Genomic DNA, 27,497 nt, shown 5'->3' on the forward strand with positions numbered 1-27,497 from the left:
TGCTTGACCTAACTGTGTATCCCCAGTTCTAACAAAGAACGTGTTTGAGTATGTCTTCAACGCTTTGAAATAAATTTTGCTTTTCTTGAAAACGTGGATTTATTCTCGATGCTTGGGGATCCAACAGTTGGCCCCGTCCATACGAGCCCATTTGGGCCGGGAGCGGGACGGAACCGGGGCGGAGCAAACAGGCGCGATCTCACCTCAACATCTGGCGAGCGTGCCGTCTCCGTCCCCGATCCGTTCCAATGGCCCATACCGCGCCGCAAAAAACAACCACCTCTCTAGGTGGTTGCATCCATTGCCGCGGCTCAGGCCGGGCTGTGGGATCGGGGGCACGTCCTTGCGCCGCCGCATCCCGGCCCCCGGCCGTACTGCGCATGCCCGAGCATGCGCAGTTCGGCAGCCTCCCCCCTCCCCTCGGACTTTTCCTCCCCGGCATCTGAGCGTGCCGGGGAGTGCTGCGCCGCGGCTAGGGGATCCATGGGATCCCGCCGCGGCGTAGCAAGTTTGGAGCGGCTTGGAGTAGCCGCGTTTCAGCCGGCCCGTATGCCCGGGGCCAAAGTTAATGTACATTTGCTCTTTGTTATCAATGGGCTATGCATGTGTTCACAGTAATATGTTAGCAGAGCTAATGTGTCCTAGTTTTGCAGTATTTTCACTGAAATGTAATTGGCAGTTTAGTTCCAACTATATTTAACCTAAAGTAAGTCCCACTGAATGGGATTTATTTTGCAGCAGAGCCTATGTAGAAAAGCGCTCTTTAATAATTCAGTTTTGCATAGTTTGAGGAAAGCCATGAGAGTGGGAGCCTTCCTGACCTCCTCAGGCAGGCCGTTCCAGAAGGTGGGGGCCACAACGGAGGAAGCCTATGTATGGGCAGTTGTTGATTTTGCCATTGAGCCGATAAGATTTTTGTACATTCGTACATTCAGTAAATCTAGTAAGGTTTGAGTTATTCGTGTAATAATGTATAAGCAAAACTGGGGCGACAAATATTACTGCCTATATTCCTAGAAAATTAGAAAAAATGTTAGCATATATATGAGAAAAATCCTATTACAGTTGGAATGTTTTGTAGAAATGAGAATGTTGCAGAAAAAGAGTATGATAATATTACCTTTTTTTAAAGGCTCTGTGTGACAAAGATACTTTGTATCAACTTCGAGAACAGGATTTATTGCAAAACAATGGTTCGCTTAACATTGGAGCTCATTGCTAAAAGCCTCAGTCAAAAGAATCGCAGAGATGAATCCCTGGCCCAGCACCTGAGGAAAATAACGCATCTCAAGCTATCTAATAAAAATATAGATATCATTGTAAGACTCTTTTATTTGTAACTACATTTCTACTTCAACAAATTAACCAGTACTTAATTTTATTTTTGTGTTGTTAGCAAAATAATTATGGGAGGGATCTTGGAACTTTGATGTATTTCATACTGTTACAATAATTAGCTTGAAAATAGTTTTTGAGCACTTTTCCATGAGATAGCATACAGTTCAATAAATGCACTTCTTGTTTGCAAAGAATTGGAATTTTGGAAACAAATACATGTTTTTCAGTATGTGTTGTACAATAATAACGAACAGAGGTTTTTCAGAAATGTGCTTGAAATTTGCAAAAAAATGTATACTTGGTCACAACCCTATTTTCTGGGATAATCTACAACTCTAATATAACCGTAAGCTGAAAAATATCAGCATGCCCAAGAGATTTTTTGGCTGTTTTTCTCTGAACAGCAGACTACCATACCATAGTCCAAAGGGCTTTGGAAAGTTTCCTCAGTTTCAAAGAGTTTGCTGTATGATGTGGCAGCTGCTACTCAAGAAACACAAACTCAAAAGTCCCCTTGGGCATGTAAAACTAGTTGCATGTTTCTCTGGATCTCAGCCATGGTAAATAAAGATAATATTCATGCGCTGGACTGCTGTTAAAACATGTTTGCCAAAGATGACAAGCTACAAGTACTTGGGTTTGGGATAGCTTGTTCGTGTTTGTGGAAGTATAATAGGGCATGTAACGGTGAAAAAAAATCCACACCCTGAAAAATTAGAATGCACAAGCAGATACTCAAGAATGAACTTTATAGAGTAACACTTTCCTTCTTTCTCTTAGGATGACCTATCTTTGTGTAAAAACCTTAATGTCCTTTACTTGTATGATAACCAAATAAGACAGGTACATAACTTGGACTTTGCTACAAACCTAAGACACCTGTACCTGCAAAACAATTGCATTACACGAATGGAAAATCTAGCATCATTAATAAAACTTGAAAAATTGTAAGTGAAAAATCATTATTTTTCTCAGTTGTATTTACAAATTTGCCTAAGAAATACAAGAATAAATTAATTGTGCTCAATATGTTTCAAAAATGAAAAGATGTTGAACTAGTTATACAGGAATTTTTTTGTGTGTTCTTTCTTTAAATCCATGGGGAAAGCAAGTTAAAATCCAACACATCTAAGTCCTGTCGATTAGATGGACCAATTAGATATGTATGTGACTCTCTGCCATTGAAATCAGTGAGTCTGATCAATACTGACTACACTGTGTCCTAATTTGACAGTTAATAGTAATTAGAATGTGTGTGTTTTTCTGCATTTTAGTATTAGGTTTTATGCATACATTAATTAATTATATAGACTATCCAGTCTATTATGTGCCTTAAAAGATTCGCAGTTTTGGCTGCCCCTTCCCAATTCTACACATTTGCTTAGGATCAAACTGCACAAAATAGTCAATTCCCCTGATGTGTAATTTAGTTTCAAAAAGCTATCTGCAGAGGGTCCAGACACAGATGGCAGGTGCAGTGTGAGGAGATAAGAGTTTAACCGTTACCTGTAAAAAGGCAGGACCAGGACAGGTCTCCACTAGCACTAAAAGCAGCCTGGATATAGGTGGGGCCTTTTTGATGGGTTGAGAAGCAGCACAGAGGGGGAAACTCCCCCTTCCACATCAAGGCCCTTGCATCTGGTTGTGTGTGTGTGTGGCTAAATTATATGTGCAAGGTCCAGATATGGATCCCCAGCATCACATGTAGTTTGGCCCTTCACAGTGTAAGCTTTGTTAGCTTCAGTGGAACTGACTTCTGCTGAATGTTGGGGTGATAGTATAATGGTTTGTTTGGTATTAAGTTAACAAAATAAGCTTTTTTTGTTTCAGAAATGTAAGAGTGCATTTTTTAAAACAAATCATAAAAAGACACTTTTCTATTGTTCTCTTAAGGTATCTGGGTGGCAATTACGTCACTGTAGTGGAAGGCTTAGAGAATTTAGAAGAACTGAGAGAATTACATGTTGAAAGCCAGCAGCTTCCCCTAGGAGAAAAGCTCTTGTTTGACCCAAGAAGTCTTCATTCACTAGCAGTAAGAATGTAGAGTTTAAATGACATTTGGTGATGGATGTTGATTGCAGTGGGAGTTATTGTGCCAGCTCACTGACACTTTACTTCCGTTTGTCAGAGCTCTTTTCCCACAGGACTTACAGACTGCACCAGGCTGATATTTCTTACTCAACATTAAAAACATTTTTAAAATGTGGAGTGACCAATCATAATGTTCTGGAAAACTTTAATTTTGCTTTACAGCAACTTCTGATGACTTTTTATTTTGCATTTATTTCCCATCAGGTAATATAGTGAGCAATCCTATACTGGTCTCCTTTGATGTAAGTCCCATTTTATTCCATAGGGCTTACTCCCAATAAAGTATTCTTAGTATTATAGCCATAATACAGTTGGCAAATATGATACTAGCATGTTTACTTGGAAGTAAATGACACTAATCTCAGTAGGTCATGCTTCTAAGTAAGTATGCTTAATTTGAAATCAAAGCCCAGTTTTACTTAATGTGTTCAAAAGAAATAAATGATGAAGGGGGAAAGTATAGATTTCTGAATATAATTTTTTTCTATGTGGCACTCATTTGAGCAAGTAATTTTTTACAATTGTTTGTGTTTTTATGCATTATAAGGCGCCTTAAAAGCCCCTTGGAACTAAAAGACATATGAGTTTTTAAAAATAAAATCATTACCAAAGTGGAAGTCACATGAAGCTGCCTTTTACTGAATCAGACCACTGGTCCATCAAGGTAGTATTGTCTACTCAGACTGGCAGTGGCTCTCCAGAGTCTTAGGTAGAGATATTTTATGTCACCTGCTGGGAGATACCAGGAATTGAACCTAGAACTGTCTGTATGCCAAGTAGATGTCCAGTCATGGAGCCACAGCCCCCCCCCCCTTAAGTCCCAGAGCTTCTGTGAAGTCTGTCCCAAATTGCCTTAACGTCATCTCGCAAAACTGCTCAGTTTTCCTTTTCTCTCTCCTGATTACACATTTTTCAATTTTTCTGTGGACTTAGGGGAGGGGGTGTTGTTGTAAAGTGTGTCCGGAGAAACAAGAATGAATAAAGCAAGCTTGTAAGTAGCCACTTGCTTTGTTGCCTGTAGTAAGAATTTTTGTCCATGTGACCAAGCAAGGGCAGATGTTGTAAAGCAGAGGTCCTCGCCTTTTGGGGTTTGCAAAGCCCTTTTGGAATTCTGATACAGGGTGGTGGGCACAGCCACAAAATGACATCTGCAGGATGCGGGGCCAACCACAAAATGCCACAGAGTGAGGTTATGTATAGCTCTAATAGTAACCCTTCAACATTTCAGGCAGAAGCTCTGTTTTTTAAAATAATACCTTTTAAAATAAACATGCTTTTAAAAATACTTTGTGGCATGTACTTGCATCCTGCCTTCAAAGTGCTACCCTAAGAACACTTTCTGGGGAGTATGCCCCATTGAATAGACTAGTGTAGAATTGTGAGTAGGCTTGTTTAGGATTGCTCTCTCAGTGATGATCCTTGTGCTGTGGTGGCAGCTACTCCCAAAGCAACATTTTTATAAATATGCACAGCCAATCATCTCCTGTGGCCAATAAGAAGCCCTCCTGGGCAAAGGCTCCATTTGGCCCCATCCACTTTCTAAAAGCATTTGGTAGGTGCCAGGAGAGGTGTCAGCAGGCACCATGGAGGGCCCATGTTGTAAATGATAAAATATTAGGTTCTTTTTCTAATCCAGTCTAGTAATGTGCCACAACAAATTGCCTCAGGTATGTATGGAGAGAGGCAGGCTAATACACTTTTTGTGGGCTAGTAACTTTTGTAGATTTATTTATGAAGCTGTAGAAAAGACATAGACTATGTCTCAGGTACCTCTTAAGGAAATGTATCCAGCAGTGCTTTTGTCTACACACATGCACACTTCAAACAAAACACCCACATGCCAAAATGCTTTTGAAAGAGCTGTCAAATTCAGTTTGCTGGGGTAATATGGATTTTTGTTGCGAAGGCATAACTGACTTCTGGTGACCTCATAGAGTTTTCAAAGCAAGAGACGTGCAAAGGTGATTTGCCATTGCTTGCCTCCACGTCATGACCCTGGTACTCTTTGGAGGTTTCCCATCCAAACACTTGCCAGGGTCAACCCTGCTTAGCTTCTGAGACTTGACAAGATCAGTCTTAGCCTGGGTTATCCAGGTCAGGCCATTGTTGGATATATGGATTGTTACTTAAGAAATGCCCAAAACTTTGGGCAGGTAGTACCAGTTGTTTGGATCCTGTTATCATTTTTGTAAAAGCTTGACTTGTCAATTCTTATTTTCAATAGTGTTGAACAACAGCTGCATGCATTAGCCCCTCCCTTTAACACATTAGTAATTAGTGGTCATTCGTTTTTCTTCTCTTTAACTTTTTCTCCTTAGACTGCAGACAGGTAACAATGATGTACAAATAACCCCCCCCTATAAGTTAATATAAAAACAAATGAACAAAGTAAAAACAAAAATTAAAACCAGTATAAATTAAAAACACATGCACAGATTTAGAAACAGCGGCATAGATTTTTTTTTTAAGATGCAAATAAAAACCCACAGCCAAATCTGTCTAAGCAGTTTGCCATCCACAAAGTGCCCTCTGAAATAAAATCATCTTGCATGCCTACCTTAATGCAGCCAATGAAGTTGCCCTCCGCACTCACCCTGGTAGGCAATTCCAGTAGACTGGATCTACCACTGAGGAAAGCTGTGATCTAGTTGTTGCTGTATGGACAATCCTGAAAGGGTGCCACAAGAAGAAGGCTTTCTGAAGAAAGTAAGTGCTGCATTGGAGTATATTTGGAGATACATGTTCTATAGCTGTGAGAGCCCTAGGCTGTGAAGGGCTTCAGAGGTGATACCCAGCACTTAGAATTAGGCCCAGAAGCAAACAGTTCACTATAACTGCTATAACTATAAAGAACATGAAAAACCCCTCGGGTCCATTTTACCTTGATTTTATGGAGGGTCACATCAGACTAAACTAGTATCACTGTTGGCAAAGACAATTCTGTTACTTTTTAAATGGTAAGGTTAAGTGCATTTGTTATGAATAAAAAGGCCCCCCAAAATTCCAAAATATGGTTGATTATTAGATCAATGGTACCACTCTGGGTCATTTGATATTTTACATGGGAAATTTGTTGTTGTTGTTGCTCAGTAGCACAGTCGAGTCCGACTCCTCGCGACCCCATGGACCAGCTCCCGCCAGGCCCTCCTGTCTTCCGCCATCCTCTGAAGTTGGCTCAATTTCATGTTAGTTGCATCGATGACACTGTCTAACCATCTCATCCTTTGCCGTCCCCGTCTTCTTTGACCTTCAATCTTTCCCAGCATCAGGGTCAACATGGGATATTAGATATTCAATATTTATAATTAGTTGATAGATAATTTCTATTAATTTTGCGGTTTGTTATTGGCTGGGTTTTAAGTTGATATTTTAAAATGTTACAATATAGTATTTTAATATTTGGAAATTTATTATTTAGGTGTGTCTATATTGGAATTGTATTATTTGCTATAGCTTCTGAGCTAATGCAATAAAACATTTGAATCTGATTTATTATGAGATAGTTTTCTAAATTGTTAATTGTCCGTTTCAAAGTGTTTCAAAATGAGCTGATAAATCTGAGTTTTCAAAACAGTCAAAAATGTTTTTCTTTTAAAATGTTTTGTTTGTTTCATTTCAGAAGTCTTTATCTGTTTTGAATATCAGCAATAATAACATTGATGAACTAAGTGAATTAGCAGTTTTGGAAAACCTCTCCCATCTCATAGCTGTGGACAACCAACTTCACCGCGTGAAGGTAATAGAAAGGAAATGGGGATTGATTATTAGCGTAAAAGAAAATAAGATGATTGATAAGGTAAAGATGTTTTAATGTCAGAAGGTTTCTTCCCTTTTCATATTGTGGTAATCTAAATTGTTTGTTACAATTTTGTAAAGTTTCAAAGAGAGTATAGAAAATAAGCACACTGAAAGATGATTTTATATTTTACTTTGTATATTTTTTAAAAAGCAGTCTTTATGTGCATGTAAATAAATTTCTGTGCTCTTAAGATTGCTGTGGGAGGGGAAATTCCCATATCCAACATCCTAGGATGTACCAGTATTGCTCTTCTGTGGTGTGCAAACCACCAAGCATGATTAGCACTGTATGGTTTACAGCACCGGTCACAAGGACAAGGAGGTAAGACTGAAGCCAAGAACCTTGCACATCCTTTGGATTCGCCAGTAGGTTCCACTGAAGTAAATGGGATTTTTCTTTAAAGTTACATGTACATGATCAAGTTCCTAAAATTGTAACCAGGAAAAAATTAGATATGAATGTGACATGGGGGAGAGGAGCTGCAATGGGAAGAATCAACAGAAATCACGCATGAACTTTTGCTCTGTTTGTGGGGTTCCTAATGCACTTACTAAGGAATGGGAGGATTGTTTCCATGGATCTCCCCTCACTACTGCAGCTCCCTGCACCATATCCCATGTAGTTCCCAGGATCTTTCAACCCTTGGAAGCAGCTTTTGGGGAAGGGGCTCAAAGGGCTGCAGAGGGAAGGGGAAGGTGCCAAAGATACCTTAGGCTACCTCACTCCATTCATGACTGTGTTGAAGCCATTGCCATTTTTTTTAACTCTTCTGACTTGGGATTTACAAAAAGTGCAAATATTCCTGCTAGATTTGAATTTGGCCTAATGTTCTTTTTAGGTTGAGAGTCTCCACAGGGATATAATATCCCAAAGTGTCTCATTTTCTTTTATAAGGGAAACATTATGTTCACCCAGTGAGAAATGCCTGTGAACGGCCCCTGCATGTGCAAAGCTCTTGGTTATGCCTGTAAGTGCAGGCTGTAACGCTGTCACTCTAACATAAATATAGCAGCTTGTTTGTTCTGAAATAGCTTATGCTGGTTCAGTGTTATGAGGAGATGGTTATAAATCTTTAATTTATTCAACCTTTGGCCATTATTGATTATGACAACAAGATATCAAAAAGATGAATTCCTTTACTTCACAATTCAGTCAGGAACAAGAGGAAAAAAATATAGATTTTCTGAAATAGATAATGGCAGACTGTCAGAATGATGACAAATTGCTGTCTACAGATGTAGTTAGGGCACTTGAGCTAGACACAGCCGATAAAAATTGGAGTACATTGGTCAAATACGGGTTCTTAAATGGTCATCATTAATTGGGAAGAAGGCTGCAGCCAGTACTGTGGATGTCATTTGAGGCTTTCTCATACACACGCACACACACAAAACACATGGTGTGCCTAGAATATAATTTGCTTTTTAGTATTTTGTAGCAGACCTCTAAGTGATAGCATGACATGATCATTTATCAAACAGAGACTGCCCCAAAAAGTGTCTAGTCCCTTTAGTACAACTTATTGAAAGGCTGGAAAGTGAAACACTTTATTAGAGACAGGAAGGCAGGGAACAACTAGAGCGTATCCAAAGGGTAATCATATTTCAGCATGGGATTAGTATGCACTTAGATAAACATACACTGTCGTGAGCATGTTCTGAATCATTTATCAACTGAATAGTGGTCAACAAAAATCTGCACAATTCTCTGAGTACATTCATCAAAGTTTAGCTGTATAATTGATACATTTTTATAGCGATATACTATTGGGTGTTTTCAAATTCTGCTTTAGTTTAATTAAGGTTTGAGGTGCATTCTGGTTTTTTTGTATCGATGTTATTATTATTACTAGGAATAAGGCCCGTTGTGGAAATAAATACAATGAGCTCTAGAAAGATGATCTGGGCGAGTGCCCTGGCTTTGGGCACTCAGCGTCAATTTGCTGTGGTGACCTCAGCAGGGTATAATGACACAGAGTCAACCATTTTCTCCAGGGGAACTGATCTCTGCCATCTGAAGAGCAGTTGTAATTCTGAGTGATCTCCAGCCCTCACCTGGAGATTGGCAACAAAGGAAATGGCTGCTTTGCAAGGTGGACTCTATGGCATTGTACCTGTCTGAGTTCCCACCCCTCCTCAAACCCCACCCTCTCCAGACTCCACCCCTCAAATATCCAGGAATTTCTCAACCTGGAGTTGGCAACCTTGTCTCCTTTCCAGCCAACCATCAGCCTATCTTTATCTGCCCCTCTGACTGCAGCTTTCGATCTCTCCCCCACCTGCAGACCCAAGCAGGAGGGAAGCTAGCCATGTGAAAATGTTATCTTCAAGGATGTCCTGCTGTTAGAGCCGTTCCCTGAGGCGCACTTGTTACGGGAAAAGAAGTTACAAAGAAAGCAGCTAGTCTACTCCCCCATTCACGCATCCAGGCATTCACACCTTCCCCCTCCCCGCAGGAATGACATGGCAGCGAGGGCATCGATAAGCAGAGGAACAGATGAAGGCCATAAAACAATATGTTGATCAGGAAAGCCATAAACCAGGCCAAATCTGACAGACTGCCCCCCCAAGCTCACCCTCCCCGGGCTTCCCAGGGAAGACACGGTTAAACCGTTGGAGCAGCTTAGGAGTGTTGACATGTCTGGCAGCAACCCATTCATTCTCCTCTGGCCCAAAGTCCTTCCATTTAATCAAATACTGTAATTGGCCCCTTCTCAAATGGGAATCAAGAACTTCCTGAACCATGTGGTGGGGTTCCCCATTGGTCCAGAGAGGCGGAGGAACTGGAGGACGAGGTGCCCAAGATGATGGCCCAAGATCACGCTTCAGGATGCTAAAGTGAAACACAGGATGCAAACAACACAGTGATTTAGGGAGGTTCAATTCAACAGCTACTTTGTTTATCACTCGCTTTAAAGGGCCAAACGTATTTCCACCCCAGTTTCCTCCAGGGTTGTAACACTTTAATATGTTTCATGGAGACATATACAGAGTCCCCTGGACTCAGATTCCATTCGGGGCTGCGTTTCCCATTGGCAAAGCATTTATAGTCCCTCTTTGCTTTCTCAAGGGTTGCTTTCAAAACATCCCAGTTTTTTGTTACAGTTGGGTATCACTTTGTACCAGTTCATTGAGATCTACCATGGGTAAGGGCCCCCCTTCGTACCCATGTACTGCCATAAATGGGCTCATGCCTATGGTGCTGTGAAGGGAGTTATTGTAGCAATATTCCGCAAAAGGCAGGAGGGACACCCAGTCAGTTTGTTGATAATTAACATAACACCGCAATACTTGTTCAAGGACCTGATTAGTGTGCGTGGTTTGTCCACCCGTCTCTGGGTGATAGCTACTACTTACTCCTCGCTCAACCCCCAAGAGGGTCATTAATTTCTTCCAAAATTTGGAAATGAACTGAGTTCTGTGATCTGAAATTCCCTTTCGTGGGGGGGGGGGGGGGGATGTAATCTCAGGACATGTTGAAGAAACAGTCCAGCCAATTGCTTAGTGGTGTGGACATTTTTACATGCAATGAAGTGAGCCTGCTTAAAGAATAAATCAACCACCACCCAAATCACGGTTTTTCCACAACTTTCAGGGAGATCCATGATGAAGTCCATTGAGATCACTGCCCAGGGTCTTTCAGGAGTTTCCAGAGATTGGATGTGCCCCGGTACCTTCCCCCCCCCCCCGTTTGCACGTTATGCACGTTTGGCAGGTACCTATATATTTAGAAATGTCTTTTCTCAACCCTGGCCACCAAAACTGGTGCTGCAATAGATGCAGGGTTTTTAAATATCCGAAATGTCCAGCCATTTTACTGCAGTGGCTTTGGGACATAATATCCCCCGTAAAAAGATGGGCACATAAATCCTTTCTCCCTTGCTCCACAGTCCGTTCTCTTGATGTTGCAATCCTTCTGCAATTACTATGTCCAGATTGGAGGGGGAGAAGGCTGCTTTAAAAGTTTCAATCCAATCCTTATCCTCTACCTTAGCCCCCTCCTTCCCTTTACTGTTGGTCTCCTGTTCAGCTTTTGTTTTGCTATGAGTCGTCACCGCCGCCCCTAGCTGGGCAGGAGAGAATACTGTGTCAGTGACCTCATCTTGTTGGCTTGCGTGTTGCAGCAGACGGGAGAGTGCATCAACTAAGAAATTAGATTTCCCGGGCAGATACTTAATGATGAACCGGAACTTGGAGAAAAATTCAGCCCATCGCACCTGTTTGGCATTAAGCCTGTGCGGCATTCGGAGCACTTCCAAGTTTTTATGATCAGTCCACACTTCAAAAGGAACTCTTGCTCCGGGGCTTACAGTTTATGGCAACACGCTGGTGGACGCATCTCCCGGACCTCATGGGGATGTGATCTGCCCACCAGCAGAAAGGAGGGGGGGCGACGGGTCGCTCCCCCCCCCCCAGAGCCTTGGCAAAAGGCTCCTAGCCATGGCGCTTTTGAGGGGTGGCCTCTTTGCCAGCGTGATGCTGGGGAATTGAGGCGCTCCTCTGCCCCAACGGTCCTGCTGCTGAGTGTTCGTATGGATCTAGAGCTGCTGACTGGGACAAGCGTCGGAGATCGAGCGTTTTGAACGTATGCCGAGCAAGGTCGTATGACCAACAATGAACTGTGAGTCGGGTTAAAGCGAAACGAGAATTTAAAAAGAAAGCTACCCCCCGGGAACAGCAAAAAAAGCGAGCGGGGGAGGGGCCCCTCCCATACGCATGAACTAAACAACGAAATACAAAGGGGAGAGCGGAAGAAAAAGTGTTGAAATCTGTTTTGAGAGACTTACCAGAGTGCGGATAAGCGTGTGGGCGTATTTCAGAGACTTTTGCAAGTTTTCATAAAAGTAAACAATCCATAAAGATGGCGGGGGAAAGGGCAGAGAAAGACAAACCAATAAAAGTGAAACCAGCCGGAATCTTGAGCCCTCGACCGGAAGAGACCACCGAGCTCTCCAAAATGTTGGCAGAGTCCTTGTGCCCTCTATTGGACCAGATGACTAACATCGAACAACAGCTGACGAATCTAAACCAGAATCTTGCAACTCAGCAGCTCCAACTGACTGAGACTTTAAAAATAACGGGGCAAACAGCTGAGAAGATGAAGGAAATCGACGCCAATGCCAAAAAAGTCAAGAAAAAGGTGCAAAAGCTGGAAAAGAAACAAGCCTCGGAAGAATCACAACTTTTACAGCTGCAAATGGAAAAAACAAATTTGGTCCTACGGTTTCAAGGCGTCCCAGAATTAAAAGGTGAGAATCTAAAGCAACTCCTGAGTGAAGCATTAGCCCCAGTTACAGATTTGAAAGCGGAGTATCTTGCAAGCGAAATGGATGTGGTCTATAGGTCCTATTCTGTGTACATCAAAAAGACTAGTCTGCCTGGGGAAATAGTGGCTAGATTCTCAAAGCGACATGTGAGGGATTCTATCCTGAAAGCAACTACAGGAACACCCTAGAAAATCGGGGACAACACCATCAGGATTTTAAAAGACATTCCATTTGAAATAAGGCAAAAGAGAAAGAAATATAAAGATTTAATCCTTTTTCTTCAAACAAACAGCATTGTCTACAGATGGTTAATTCCAGAAGGAAGTATTTTCAAACTACAACATAAAAAAGAAAAGATTGACTCTGTTTCCAAAGCACGTGAGTTCCTGAGAGTGCAGGTGGGAGAGCCAGCTGAGGTCGAGAAGGAAGAAGATGACAGCAAATCCACTGGCGAATTGGACTCGGTGTCTTCCGACGAGGACTCTCTTACTGATAAGGGGGCGGCTGCCCCCAAGCGTACATATAAATTGAGGATTAGAAAAGATAAGACAAAATGAAGGCTGAAGGACTCAGAATTGTGCCTTTAAACTTTAGTTTTATTCTGGGATGCTCTGGGGATTCTCTTAAATGGATAAAACATTGGATAAAAAGATAAAAAACTTAGCATAGCCGACTATGTTCAAAGTAATACTAGCAATTTAAGATTAACATTTATATAAGCTGTTATGATCTCCTATACTTGGGCTTTTAGTTAGTTGTGGTTTTCTTTCCTTTTCCCCTATATGTAGTTACCCCTTCCCAGTTTTTCATTGTAGTTTGTAGTCTATTAAAAATGCAATTAAAAATCCCCTCAGGGGGCCTAAAAAAAAAAAAAGGAACTCTCGCCCCTTCAAGCCAATGTCTCCAGGTAGAGAGAGAGAGCTTAACCGCAGCCGTCTCCTTGTTCCACACGGCCCAATTCCATTCAGCCTCTGAGAACTTTTTGGAGACATGGGCGAGGGGGTGCAGTTTCCCATCCTCCCCCTTTTGTAAAATGGCACCACCCATGGCCACATCCAAAGCATCCACTTGGACCACAAAAGCTTTACTTTCATCAGGGTGGCGTAGAATGAGTTCAGACGTAAATAAGGCTTTTAATCCCTCAAAAGCCTCCTGGCATTCTGAACTCCATTGGAGCCTACTGCTCCCCTTACATGCCTCAGGTCCTTTCCCTTTCATTTTTAGTAAGTCTGTCAAAGGGAGGGACACTTGGGCAAAATTCTGGATGAAGGAGCGGTAGAAATTCGCGAACCCCAAGAAACTCTGGAGCTGCCTTCTCGTTTTAGGGGCCTCCCACCCCAACACATCCTGCACCTTCTTGGGGTCCATGCCCAGCCCCTGCTGGGATATTCAATATCCCAAGATATCAATCTCAGTTCGATGAAACATTTAAACAACTTGGCATAAAGATGGTCCCGCACTAATTGCACATGTGAGTCCATGTCTTGCGTGTAAATAAGCACGTCATCTAGGTAAACTACCACCCCTTTAAATAAATATTTATGTAGGACTTCATTGATTAAGTTCATAAACACTCCGGGAGCTCCAGCCAACCCAAATGGCATTATTAAATACTCAAACTGTCCCAGGGGTGTGTTAAACACGGTTTTGTGCTCATCTCCCTCTCGGATGCGTACCCGAAAATAGGCGTCCCTCAGATCCAACTTGGTGAATATTTTCCCCTTAGCCGCCTCAGACAACAAGTCTTTAATCAGCAGCAGGGGGTAAGCATTTGACATGGACAACGCATTTAGCCCACAGTAGTCAGTGCAGAGTCTTTAAAAAAAAAAAACCTCTTTCTTTTCCCAGAAAAGGACGGGAACCGCGAAAGGGGACGTGGCGGGTCTAATAAAACCGTGTTCCAAATTTTTGTCAATAAACCGCCTTAGCTCCTCCCATTCTGTAGGGTTCATTGCATACAACTTCCCCTTAGGCATTTTATGTCCCGGCAATATTGCAATAGCACGGTCAGTCTTCCTGTGAGGCAGCAGCTCATCTGCCTCACTCTCCTCAAACACCCTCCACAGGTCACAATACTCAGGGGGTATTGCGTTTAACTCCTCCTGAGCTAGACAAACCCTTTCCAGGGCAGGATTGGGCTCCTCCCCCCACGCTGGGTTCCACTGGTGTGCCTTACTTCTCGGGTCTAAGAACGTTAAGCAATCTTTGCTCCATTGCACAAAGGGGTCATGGGTGGCTGGCTAGCCAGGGTTTCCTCAGCACCATAGGGAACTGGACAGTGGGGTGTACTATAAACCCCCTCTGTTCCCAGTGGCCCCCGACCCCTACCGGTAAATCCACAGTCAGGTATAAGCAAACTGGAACACCATCGTTTGGGGTACTGAACTACTGGATCATACTAGGCTCAGTAGTCACAGCCCCAGTGCAGATTGCCACTGGTACTATTGACAAAGAGTTATTTATTTTATTTATTTATTTATTTGATTTTTATCCCGCCCTCCCGCCGAAGCGGCTCAGGGCGGCTTATTAAAACCAATAAAACAATGCCTCTAAAACAATCTATAACAGTACAATAAAATCGCTATTTACACACAGTACAACATACCCATGGCGGCAACTATAAAGTGCAATCATGCTTAGTCTGAGTTGTTAAATGCTTGACGGAATATGTCTTTAGCACAAGGCAACCAGAACCGTAGCTGGAGTGGAACGGATTCTTATAGGGAACTGGCCCTTCCTTGGGCTAGGCCTTTACCCAATGGTGGGTCAGAAAGGTGCTGTCAACCTTCCTAGGTTACCATGTAACCAGTACCCCATAATATCACATGCTAACCCATAATATTATGGCAAGGAGGAGGGAATCGAAAGTCATCTGCAGCATAACTCTCGACCCGCCTACATGCAGGTGTTGCAGGGTTAATTGGCTGGAATGTGCCTAATGGTCAGCATCCCAGTCTCCTTATCAGCCACAGCAATTTCTCCAAGGTTACTAAGTGCTCTCAGTGTTATCTCTGTTTCTGGGGAGAAGATTCACTCGTTTGTCACTCTCGAAGTTTTTACTACAGGCCCAATACCAGGCGTAAACCAAGGGTTAGACAAACACTAGCAATTAAGAAAAGTGTTTTCTTTACACAAGGGGATCTTTGAATTGGTGGTGCAAGACCTGCATGAAGGTGTCAACGTCCCGGAGTTCTGGGGCTGCCACGTTGTTGAGGCCCACGAACCAGTCAGCTGCTCGGTCACGGAAGCGCGAGCCCACATAGTTGACCCTCTGCTCATCGGAGGTGAATGTGTGACCCCACTTGCGGAGCCCACACAGTCGACCCTCTGCTCATTGGAGGTGAATGTGTGGCCCCACTCGCGGAGCATCTTATGTACTTAGATAGCGAAGAAGGCGAACTTGGCAGGGGTTCCGTCAAACGTGGCTTCTAATGCGTCTCACTGTCATGCCTGCCCCCGACCTGGTGCATGGGAGCTCTGAAACTGAGGACTCCGTGCCTTTAACACCATCGGAGGCACGGGAGTCTTTGTCAAACCTAAGTACCGAAGAGGATGAGCACCAGCCTCCAGAACAGCCTGCACCTGAAATCGATCAGGCAGTGCCTGGCCCAAGCAGCACGCCACCCGATTCTCTGCCACCTGTCGACCAGCTGAGGGATCGGAGATGCCGGGACTTGGCAACCAGACGCAAAAAGGCACGCTTGCGCAGTTGGAGATCAATAAGCCCGGAGTTGTAGCGGGATCAAGGACTTCACGAGGCAGTGCTAATGAGGCACTAATGAGTTTACAACCCAGCAAGCTATTTGAATAGGTTGCTGACTGCTGGCTAATCGTGCTGGCAAACCTGTCCTTCGGACCAGAAGCTCTGCACCTCTGACTCTGTTCCTGGTATCCGGCTACTGACTGACTTCCTGGCTCCTGACTCCAATCCACATTTTGACAAACCTCTGGCTCTTGATCCTCGGCTCGGCACCCTGACTTCGACGCTTGCCTATCTGGACTCTGACTCTTGGTAACGCTCTGACTATGGCCTGGCTTTATGTATTGGGACTTTTGCTCTGGTTGTTTTGCTCTCTCTCTGGCTTGACTCTCGGACTGAACTGTGAACTCCCCCTCTCTGCCTTGCCCCACTGGCCCTGTCGTGACACTCACGGTCGCTTGCGTTCCTTTCCTCCCCTGCAGGCCACCGCCCTGTGCGAGGGCCCAGCCTCATTTCTTCATCATCTTCTTCCACCTCCTCCTCCGTGAACGTCTCAGGGGCTTTCTTCTCCATGAGCTCCTTGACCACAATGAGGAGGTTTTTTACCAGGTACTGGTACCCTTCTTTCAATTCTTTAAGATCAGCATGCAGTCCTTTCTCGGAGGCAGATTCTTCTTCCCACTCCTCTCTCATGCGGCTAAGCTTGGGGTCATCCTGGAACATCCGGGATGCCCACCGTCTTTCTCGATCCACTCGGCCCCTCGCTCCTCAAAATCCAGGGTGCCCCCCAACCAGGCCGGGTCGTCCCAGCAGTCAGGGGGTTGGAACACCACTTGCTTCTTGGACCGTGTTCCCGTAGATTTATTGGTTTTCTTCTTGCGGACTTCAGATGCCTGCTGCTTGGTTTCTGAGCTGGTCCTGGCACCCTGGCCGTTGCCTCCGTCACTGTTCCCCATGCTTAGGTAGGGAACTGGGTTGTAGAAGAGGAGTCTTAGCAATCTGTCAGGTTCCCAGGCAATCCACTCTCAGACCACAATCCATTGAAGAGAATTTTATTGGAAAGAGATTTGGAAGTTGCAAGGATGAAATCTTTGCTAAGACTAAGGCACAAAGTGAAAGTATCTCAAGGTATAGTCAAACCCCACATTCCAGTGAATCAACATTCACATGCCTTTGCCGGCTATTCTAGCCTCAGCCCTAACAGATACATCAATTCAGCTAGCCATGTGAAAATGTTATCTTCAAGGACGTCCTGCTGTTAGAGCCATTCCCTGAGGCGCACTTGTTATGGGAAAAGAAGTTACAAAGCAAGCAGCTAGTCTACTCCCCCATTCACACATCCAGGCATTCCCACCTTCCCCCTCCCCGCAGGAATGACATGGCAGCGAGGGCATCGATAAGCAGAGGAACAGAAACCAGATGAAGGCCATAAAACAATACATTGATCAGGAAAGCCATAAACCAATCCTAGTCTGACAAAAGCATTCAGAATGAAATTCAAACACCCTGATCTAACCTGCAGCATTACATGTATGAAAGCACTCAGCTATTCTGAGTGGGGAGCAGGGGGTTGGAAATATTGCTAATCTGTAAGAGTTGGAAGGGACCCGTAAAATAGCTAATCTGTAAGAGTTGGAAGGGACCTCTTAGACTAGATGACCCTAGAGGTCCCTTCCAACTCTATGATTCTCTGTAAGGATTTTTAATTTTTTTTATTTTATCAGAGAGAAACAGTACACTTGGTCTCAAAGAGTCAGTAAAGTTTTTATTCCAGAAGCATTTTTAACCTTGTTGAAAGAGCTAGGCCGATTCCGCACTAATGCTTTGCCCCCCTTTCTAATTGGCCCGATTCTATGTGCGTGTTTCCGCATTTTGGAAATCTGACCTGGGTTTTGCCTGGGTGTTCATTTCCGCATGTTGCCTTGCCCCAAATCTAGAGCCCCCTCCCCTCTCTTCTCCCTCCTTTTTTAAAATGGAGGCGGGGTTGCGTTGTAACACACCGTGCACTGAAACGTTGATTGGTCCCTTTAATTTTTGACCCTCGATGCCCGTAAAAAGCATCCATTGATGCAGCCAGGAAGTGGGGGGGGCGCGGGGGTGGACGGGAAGTCAGTATACAAACATGAAAAATAATGCTTAAACCTTTACACAAATGGCAAATTCCAAACAGAAATGAGAAAACAGCATACGGACATGTAAAAGGATATTTAAACGCCGGTCAAAGATGGTCCATTGTTGCGTCCAGTAAACGATGGACTATTATTGCATTGCTATGCAACACTGGTGGGGAAAAAAGCACGTGTGCACCAAGGAAGGGGGGGAGGGATGCAGCTGGGAAGTGGGGGAGGGGCAGATGGGAACACAGTATACGAACATGAAAAAGAATGCTTAAACATAGCGAATTGCCAAACAAATGAGAAAACAGCATACGGACATGTAAAAGGACATTTAAATGCCGGTTGACGATGGCCCATTGTTGCATTGCAACGCAACATGGGGAGGGAAATTAAAAAAAAATCCTGTGCATGCAGAAGGGGGGGTTTGCAGGCAGGCGGGAAGGAGAGGGGGGAGGGGGAGAGAGAAGCAGGAGGGCATTGAAGAGGTGTTGATAGGCAGGAATGGGAGTGAAGTGGAGGGAAAGAAGCAAAGGGGTGTTAAAGGGGCAGAGAGGGGACAGCAGCGAATCGCAAGTTCCCCACTGGAATGCCCCGACTTCAACACTGCAGCAAAAAAAAAAAGAACCTGCGAATAGCGGAGACAGACAATCCGGTGGGAAATGCCATTAGATTCAGGTCAATTGCTGACCCAGACCAGCATGTGGAGAACTGATAATTTCCGCGGATATTATTGGGGGGTGACACCGGAGCAAGTGATTGTGTGGAATCGGCCCTAGACTTGCACACTGCTTTGGATCTGACTGCAAGTCTACAGCGATGATAGATTTGGTAGGAACTGTAGGAATACAAATGCAGCAATTCTGGGCAGTGTAAAGATCAGTGTTCCCTCTAAGCTGAGTCAGTGTGAGCCAGCTCACCGTTTTTTAGCCTCCAGCTCACACACTTTTGCCTTAGCTCAGGAAGGAAGGGCTCCAGAGCAAACTAAATGATGCAGTAGCTAAATCATGAGCTCACAACTTTAATGCCAGGAGCTCACAAAGTAGAATTTTTGCTCGCAAGACTCCATAGCTTAGAGGGAACATTGGTAAAGATACTGAGTAGGATATTACAAATTACCAAGAGCAGATGGAGATATTTCCCTGCCTTTACCTCACCCAGTAGCCCTCTGAGGATCCCAAAAGCCAAAGCTATTCAGTGTGCCTCATGGACAAAGTTCCATGAGATGTAGGTAGGGGTGCCAACCCCCCCGGTAGGGCGGAATTCCCCCCGCCCCGGATGCCCGTCACCCGACGCCGGGGAATCGGGGCCCGGGGGGAACTCCGCCCCAGCGAAAAGAGCCCTCAGTGGTGATATGATATGATAATGGCAGAAGCTCGCCAGCTCTGAGTTGGGAATACCTTGGCCGGCTGGACGCTCCCCCGCCAGTAGGGAATTTAAATTTGGCAACCCTAGATGTAGGGGACTGCAGCGAGGAGAGGGAGAGTTGGACTTCAGTGTGTCCCAGTTACAGTAGTCATTCTCTGTTACTCCTTTTAGTATGCCCCAGTTAAATTACTGCTGCCTCCTTTCTTTTGCTGGTGAAAGAAGCATGGTGGAGGAAGCTTCCTGTCAGCGTGAGAATGAGGAACAGTTTAGCTTGATTCTCCTTCCTCAGTGTAGTCTCTGTAGACTGTAAGGTGTTTCTTCACAAGGGTCCCCTGACTCTGAGCATCAGCTGTTGGGGAGTTTCAGGGAGGAAGGAAAAGGCAGGTGCTGCAAGCACCATAGGTATGTTATTTAAAAATGTCCTCACCATTCACAGTATTAAAAATGTTAGATACGAATAGAAATTACGATATTCTTCAACTACGAGAGAAAAGCAAATTTCTTTCAGTTCAGTTAGCTACTGCTCTTCTAGCTAGCCTCTGCCAATAGAATATAGACTGGCCCTGTGAAAATGTTTGGACAGTGCATATTTACAAGAAGGCCTGTGCCTGCCAAAATGTACAAATCATGTTACCTTGTATATATATAATAGTTATATAAAATAATAGATTTGATCTAGGTCGCATTGCCCTTGGACAATTAAAAACAAAATCCATACTGAATAATTGTTCATGAAAAGCAACAATAATCCTCTCCTCCCCTGGATTTAGCCAAGAATTTAAATGACCACTCACAGATGTGGAGGAAAATTACTATTTATTATATTATTCTGAGTAACTGAGATAATTGTCATTAAGTACTTTGGGCCCAATCCACTCCATCTCTCCATCTGTTCCATTGCTCATATGGCTCTCCATGTGTACAAGAGGATTTTCTACCAGCAGCCCCCTAATCAATAACACACCTCTGCTCTCATATATTGCCATGTGTGTGGAAAGGATTAACTGAAATAATACGTTGCTTGATCTTGCTGTTTTATTAATGGAATCCACAGATATACATCTGCATATAGAGTGGCTGTTTTCTTCATGTATGCCACTGTGACATAGTCAATTTCTAGAAGGAAAAACAAGCCACATCTACATATCCTTCAGCATATAAATGCTGTGTGCACAATTTATGCAAAAGCTTACATAGGCACATGAAGAACTGTGCAGGTAGTGTTTGTGCTTCCACCCTTTTGATGCCCTGGATTTTAGCCTGTGTTTTATACATGAACTTTACAGTAGAAAGTTTGCATAAGAGGTTGGTTGAAGGGCTCTTTTTGTAGCAGGAACTCCTTTGCATATTAGGCGACACATCCCTAATGTAGCCAATCCTTCAAGAGCTTACAAAGCTCTTCTTACAAGGGCTACTGTAAGCTCTTGGAGGATTGGCTACATTAGGGGTGTGTAGCCTAATATGCAAAGGAGTTCCTGCTACAAAAAGAGCCCCAATCATGAATAAAGAATAAGAAAAATAAAAATAAAAATCAGAATGCTACTTGCTTGCATGGATAGGAAAATGTGCATATCTTATGTTAACGAATAATATTTGGGAAGTAAGCTAAAACGAAAAGGATTATGAATAAGGTAAGTGATAATGTCATGCTAAATAAGCAGCAATATTTTTTCTCTGCTATTTGCAGGACATGGAGTTTGTTCTGAGTGTGTGGACCAAGCTAATCAAAATAGAGTTGAATGGGAATCCTGTTTGCCACAAACCGAAATACCGAGACAGGCTTATACTACAGTCAAAAAGTCTTGGTAAAGTTACAGCTATACCAGCAGAGCAACTTTATTTGAAATGGTATTAATTAGTACACTAACAGAACATTCCTAAGAAGACTGTCCTGAGCATAAGCTCTGTTGAGTAGACTTCATAGAAGCAAGGAGATGAGCTTTTCCCTGGCACTAGGAATCTAATAGGGGATTGAGGAATAATGATTCTGTTTCGAAAAAATATTTGTGGAGGAAGGGCAGTTCTTTCAGTGGCCTAATTCTGTTGAGTACACTGAACTACACTTAGCAGTAATAATAGGCTGCTAGATTTAGCTTTTTAATTGTACTTTTCTAGCTGGGGAGAAATATAGGAACCTGTACATTTTTCCCAGCAAGAGTAAAAGCAGTTTGGGGCAGCTTTTTTCAGCAAGAAAGTAGCAGGGAAAGAAAGAGTTAGTTTCCTTCTCTCTCCACTGCCATACAAAAGTAATTTAAAATAAACGCAGGGAAAAAACTAAGATGTAGAGCGTTCAGCTGTATTTATTTATTTATTCATTGTCTGATTTATACCCCGCCCTCCCCGCAAGCAGGCTCAGGGCGGCTTCCAATAACATAAATACATGATAGCAGCTCTGATGATTAAAAAAAAATCTACTGAAACAAAACCTTCCCCGTGGACCATGGGCAATTCTGCATTGGCTTTTCCCTCTGTTGTTTTAGCAAACCCATGCTGGTACAGAAATTCCCCTCTGCATTGCATGCTGCTTTCATTTCCTTTGATCCTCAGATTTTATGGTACCCTCTGCATTGTGTGCCACTTTTACTTTCTTTGATCATTATGTTTTATGGTACCTTCTGCATAGATTTATGGCTGTTTTATGGCCATTCAGGGGTGACTTTGCAGTCAGTATGGTATTGGCCCAGGGTATTTGAATGTGGTTTGAATGTGGTTTAGAGCTGCACATTTTCCTCAGTGTTGAGAAAATGTGGAGTGAATGCTAGAAGTAGAACCAGCCTATGTTCCTAAGAATACCAAAACATCACCCAGGAAAGAATTGGGTAAACCAAAGTAAACTAATCTTTTGTTGACTTAATATGTTACAAAAAATTCCCTTCAGAATCCCTTGATGGCAAAGAAATAAAGGAAATGGAAAGACAATTCCTAATGAATTGGAAAGCCTCCAGAGATGCCAGGAAGAAAAACAGAGCGGAAAGCTCAACAACTGAGCATGCACCACATTCACATTTTGGTAAACAAGAATATCTTCTTGACCTTTTAAAGGGTCAATGTTAAGTGATGAACAAGTATGGAATGGGGCGGGGGAAAGTCAGTAGATGACTGACCAGATTATAGCAGTTTGAAGATTATTGGCAAATACATCATTTTGAATGCTTTGTTGTAAAATAGAATTATTTCTGTTGCAGACAATTCCATAATGGGGTGAATAGAACCTCCTCTAGCAAATCTTCAAAATAATTTTACAATCGCAATTTAGAATAAACTTACATTGTATTTAAATGTTTATACGGACCTGTTATGTGCTTTTGGACAGCAATAGTATTCTTTGCGGACTCTGCATCACACACAAGTGATGTGTGATGGAACTCAAGCCTGCACAGAATATCACTAGGAATTTTCTAGAGCTTAACTGAAAGAGCTGTTTCTGGCACCGAGTCCATCCATCTTGAGGATAGGCAGTTACAAACATGCCTCAGGAGGGTTGAGCCATATTTTCCTGCTCAGTTCTTCTCTGACTGCCGTAGCAGCAACATCATGAAAAAATTTCTCTGGAACTTTTGAGCTATACTTGTTCAGACTGCTTTCTGTGTTTTACAGTATTTACTTGACTTAGGGTTGACAGTGGCCTGGATCCAGAAATGCAGTTATGAAAACTCAAGTGCCTTTAAGAGCAGGCAGGAAATTTAGCTGATTTCCCTTTTACAAAGACTATGATGGTGGTGGCATTCTACACCATCACAGAATCAGAATCTACTCTTATTCGGATGATTGACTCCTGACAACATGCTTCACTTCCTTGCCAGCGTAGGACTTCATGTCAATGCATGACAGTTGTTATCTGTGAACCATTAGATGTGTCCAGTTTATAGAAGCAATATTGGATTCTTTCAAGGCTCTTGTTTTTCTGCCCCCAAGACAGAATTTGGTCCATTATGAAACTCTTATCCAGCTTCATGTGCCAACCATCTCAGACTATCGTTCAGATTCATGGTGCCCTTGGTCCCATGGCTTCCATTACAACAGTCACTCACTTCAAATGTAGACTTCATATTTAATGTACTTACAGACTGCCAATCAAAAATACATCATATTTTACCTTGGGTTCTTTCTTCTCTAGTGGCTAGATGCATGAAACCTCCTCAGATGAATGCATTTCATGTAGCCTTCTTCCACATTCACCATTACCACAGGTACATCCACATGGCAATGGGGTGCTCATTTCCACAATCACACTGTCAGTCAAGCCTGGAATCCAAGGCCACTTAAACATTCTTGAACACAACTGTTTTCAACACTGTTGTCACTATTTTCAACACAACAACAACCCTTCATGCATATCTTTGTGTATAGTAAACAACCATTGCCCTATGATGCATTATATAAAGAAACAAGGGAGTATGGGCTCCAAGACCCTGGGAACTCTGGCCTATCAGTTGTGAGAGAGATGTCTTCAGTATAGAATATCCATCACAACACTAAACCTGCTGGGGAAGATCAATACCTGGATGGACAAGCTGAGCATGAAAGGATGTCCAATCAGCAATGGTCAATTCATTTTCAGTATCTCCAACCATTTTTTCCCCACTGGGGTGTGCCAAAACTAAATGCATTATCTTCATCAATCAATACCAAGTGTGATATGTACTTAAGCAGAAGCAGCACTGATTGTCTCTTTTTTAAAAGTACTTTTCTATACAGGTGGACAGGTGATCTTTCTTATTACCAACTCCTCTGATACACAGATCATTGCAAAAATTGCTTCCAAAGCAGTGGGTCTGCATATTAATTGTCCTGCTTTGGTTACAATAGTAGTTCATGAGGCTCCTTCATCTGGCCAAAGAGACCTTTCTCCACCCTAATATTCACACACTTAATGATTTGGTGGATCAAACACACAATGAAGAAATGAAAAGATCACTTAAGAAAGATGGGGAAGTGTCAGAGAAACTGAATTCTTTGTGTCTCTTTTCACTGAAAAATGTAGGACATGTACCCACACCAGAGCTGCTGTTTTCAAGAAGGGTGTCTGAATAATTGAGTCAAATTGGTGTGACTAAAGATGAAGTTATGTTATACTAGGTAAACTGAAAACTAATAATTCTCCAGGTCCAGGTGGCATACACGCAAGGGCTGTCAAGGAACTCAAATGTGACATTCTTGATCTACTAACCACTATGTATAACTTGTCAGTAATACTGGTCTCTATGCCAAAGGATTAGAAAGTAGCAAATGTCATATCAGTTTTTAAAAAGACATCCACATGGGATCCAGGGAATTACAGACCAATTAGCCTAACATCTGTTCTATGTAAATTAGTAGAAACCTTTATGAAAGATAGGGTTATTAGGCATATTGAGGAACAAAAACTGCTGAGGAAAAGTCAGCAAGGCTTTTGCAAATGGAAGTACTGCCTCCCCAATTTTTCGAGTTTGTTTTTGTTTTGTTTTTTTAAATTTATTTTCCAAAACTACAAGAAAATAAGCAGGGCCGGCTCGCCCGCTAGGCGAGGAGGAAGGAAGGAAATCGACGAAGAGGCAGAGGGTGCCATGGGGGGCGGGGGGCTCCTCTTCCTCCTTCTCCAGCGCAGCCCCGGCAGCGGTGCCAGGCACGGGAGCTGCTGCGACAGCTGCCCGCCGTGGGCTGGCGATCTGGGGCCCACCGCACCCGGCCGGCGCTCCAGCGAGCCAGCTGCCCTGGCGCGGTGAGCTGCTGCTACTGCCGCCGCCTCCTCCTCCGCTGCCGCGGCCCGCCTGCAGCTCCATGGGCCCAGCAGCCAACCGGGCAGGCGCTTCTCCGCCTCTTCAGGCTGCCACGGGGGGGGAAGTAGGGAGTGCGCGCTGAGGCAACTGGCCGGGCTGGGGGGGGGGCAGCGCACGCCTGCCTGCCTGCCCCTCCTCCTCCTGCAGGCTCTCTCTGGAGAGCTCTCTGAGCCCCACCTACCTCACAGGTGCTCTCTCACATGGTGTCATGTTCTAATCTACAGTTTTGTTCTCATGTTTCAACTTTACTTTGTTTTTGTAAGGTTTTTGTAACTGTCTTAATTTGGTTAATACTTCAGGGGAGATTTCTGAATAGTAAATGCTTATATATCTTTGCACCCTGCAGACAGTAATGACACAGATCATCCCCATTTCCCTATTTACTACTACCCATTGGGCAAAGGAAAACCAAATTTTGCTATTTTGTCTGAGGTACATAGATCTTCTCACAGTAGAGAGTCCCAGTCAGCAACCCAGGAAGAAAATAAAGTTGCTGAAAAAATCAGGTATGTTCCCTGTCCATCATCTTTGGAGTACAACATCTAGCTGTACACTCTAGTACATAAAAAACAGCTAATGAAGTTTTGTTTCAGAAGCTGAACTTGCATAATTTATAAAAATGAAATTCTTTTGAAATCAATAGTGTCAACATCTAAAATTAAAACCAGGAGGCACATTAAAAAATGTTTCACCTAATTTCCAGTGTACAATAGTACATATGCTCAACCCTTTCCTCACTGGCTGTCCACTCAAAATAAGTCTCCCTAAGTGTCTTTTCTCCCTGTAAAGGAAAACTATGAGACCCTATGTCTTTTCCCGTATGGGTAATAAAGCGGTAAGTGGTTTTGTGTAGAAAAACAGCAAGATCAGCCCATTTCTCCCACTTTCAGTTGAAGTCTCCCATGCTGCTTTTCTGTTTAAAAAAATCAAAAGGGACTGTGCTGCTAGGAGAGGCATGACCACCCCTAGAACCTAGTGCCATTAGTAGTCTGCATCGTAGGGCCTGGTCACACAATATTTCTCAGACCCTCAGGCTTCACTGAATGAACCTTACACAGTATTGTAATCTGTGACAGTATCCTTTTAGGCACTTTTGACACAGCCTTGTTCATTCCTGCACTGTTAAGGCATACTCTACCAGATTATAGAACAGTAATTGAAGTGTAGTGGGTTAAACGCATGAAGAAACCACTGAGACTGATGTAGTGATCAGCATGGTTTACTGGTACACAACAAAGACAAAAACAAACGGCCGGCTGGCCAACTATATACATACCTGTGGACACACCCCTAGGTCCCGTTGGTGGGTTTAAATCTCCCGCCACGGTCCCATTGGTCCTCCAGTGGAGAGACCAGGAGCCTAGTCCCCATTGTTACTCCAGATTCAAGCTCTGGAGTGTTCGCTGGCCCCTGGTGGCGGTCAGTGGACACAACATCCCTCCCCCCATAGTTCGGACCCACCCTAGGTCACATAGTCCTTTAGGTACGTCAGGGACTGCCATGCTCTAGTTGACTGTCGGGGGGGGGGTACTGGGACCTCAGGGGCCCTGTCCCCTGTGCTGGGATGCGCGGGTGTTGCAGGCCCCTCTGGTTCCGAAGCATCGGTTGTTGGGGCCTCCTCGGCAGTCGCCGGGGGAACGGTGGCCAGGTTCGAACGCTCTTCAGTGAGGAGGTCCTGCGCGGGAGCGTCTGGTGGGCTCACCTCTGGGTCTGCCTGTTGTTCCGGTCCCTCCTTGTTCGGGTGTTCTGGTAGCATGCGCCGATGGAGTTGGTCAATATGCCTCCGCATGACCTGCCCACATTCAGTGGACACCTCATACGTGACGATGCCTGTGGGATGAATGATGTGGCCAGTGATCCATTCCGGGCCTCTACCGAAGTTCCTGGCAAAGACGGTCCTCTGGAAAGAACCCGCGAGGTGCTTCCCGCTGCTCGGAGGAGTTCCGTTGCTCCGGAGCCCGATCGGGATGCAGGCGGTCCAGTAGGATTGTTGGCCTCCGACCCATTAATAGTTCCACTGGACAGCGACCGCTTACCGGGTTTGGCGTTGTTCGCTGCGTAA

At 43.8% G+C, this 27,497-nt stretch overlaps 1 protein-coding gene across 1 annotated transcript; it reads left to right on the forward strand.

Annotated features, from left to right (window-relative positions):
* The first annotated feature begins 1,190 nt into the window (after positions 1-1,190).
* PPP1R42 (protein phosphatase 1 regulatory subunit 42) lies at positions 1,191-27,497 on the forward strand. The gene is made up of 9 exons (XM_015408911.1): positions 1,191-1,319; positions 2,119-2,285; positions 3,232-3,370; positions 7,049-7,165; positions 21,364-21,481; positions 22,555-22,686; positions 25,782-25,941; positions 26,225-26,270; positions 27,189-27,497. The coding sequence occupies exons 1-9, from the start codon at positions 1,191-1,193 to the stop codon at positions 27,495-27,497; spliced, it is 1,317 nt and encodes a 438-aa protein (XP_015264397.1).

This window comes from Gekko japonicus, unplaced genomic scaffold (genome assembly GCF_001447785.1).
Source record: "Gekko japonicus isolate JY-2015 unplaced genomic scaffold, Gekko_japonicus_V1.1 scaffold88, whole genome shotgun sequence".
In the NCBI taxonomy this organism is placed as follows: domain Eukaryota; kingdom Metazoa; phylum Chordata; class Lepidosauria; order Squamata; family Gekkonidae; genus Gekko; species Gekko japonicus.

Coding starts and splice junctions, on each gene's coding strand:
- PPP1R42 (XM_015408911.1), top strand. CDS start 1,191: ATGGTTCGCTTAACATTGGAGCTCATTGCTAAAAGCCTCAGTCAAAAG. Junction 2,286..3,231: donor TTAATAAAACTTGAAAAATT/GTAAGTGAAAAA, acceptor TGTTCTCTTAAG/GTATCTGGGTGGCAATTACG. Junction 22,687..25,781: donor TGCACCACATTCACATTTTG/GTAAACAAGAAT, acceptor TGCACCCTGCAG/ACAGTAATGACACAGATCAT.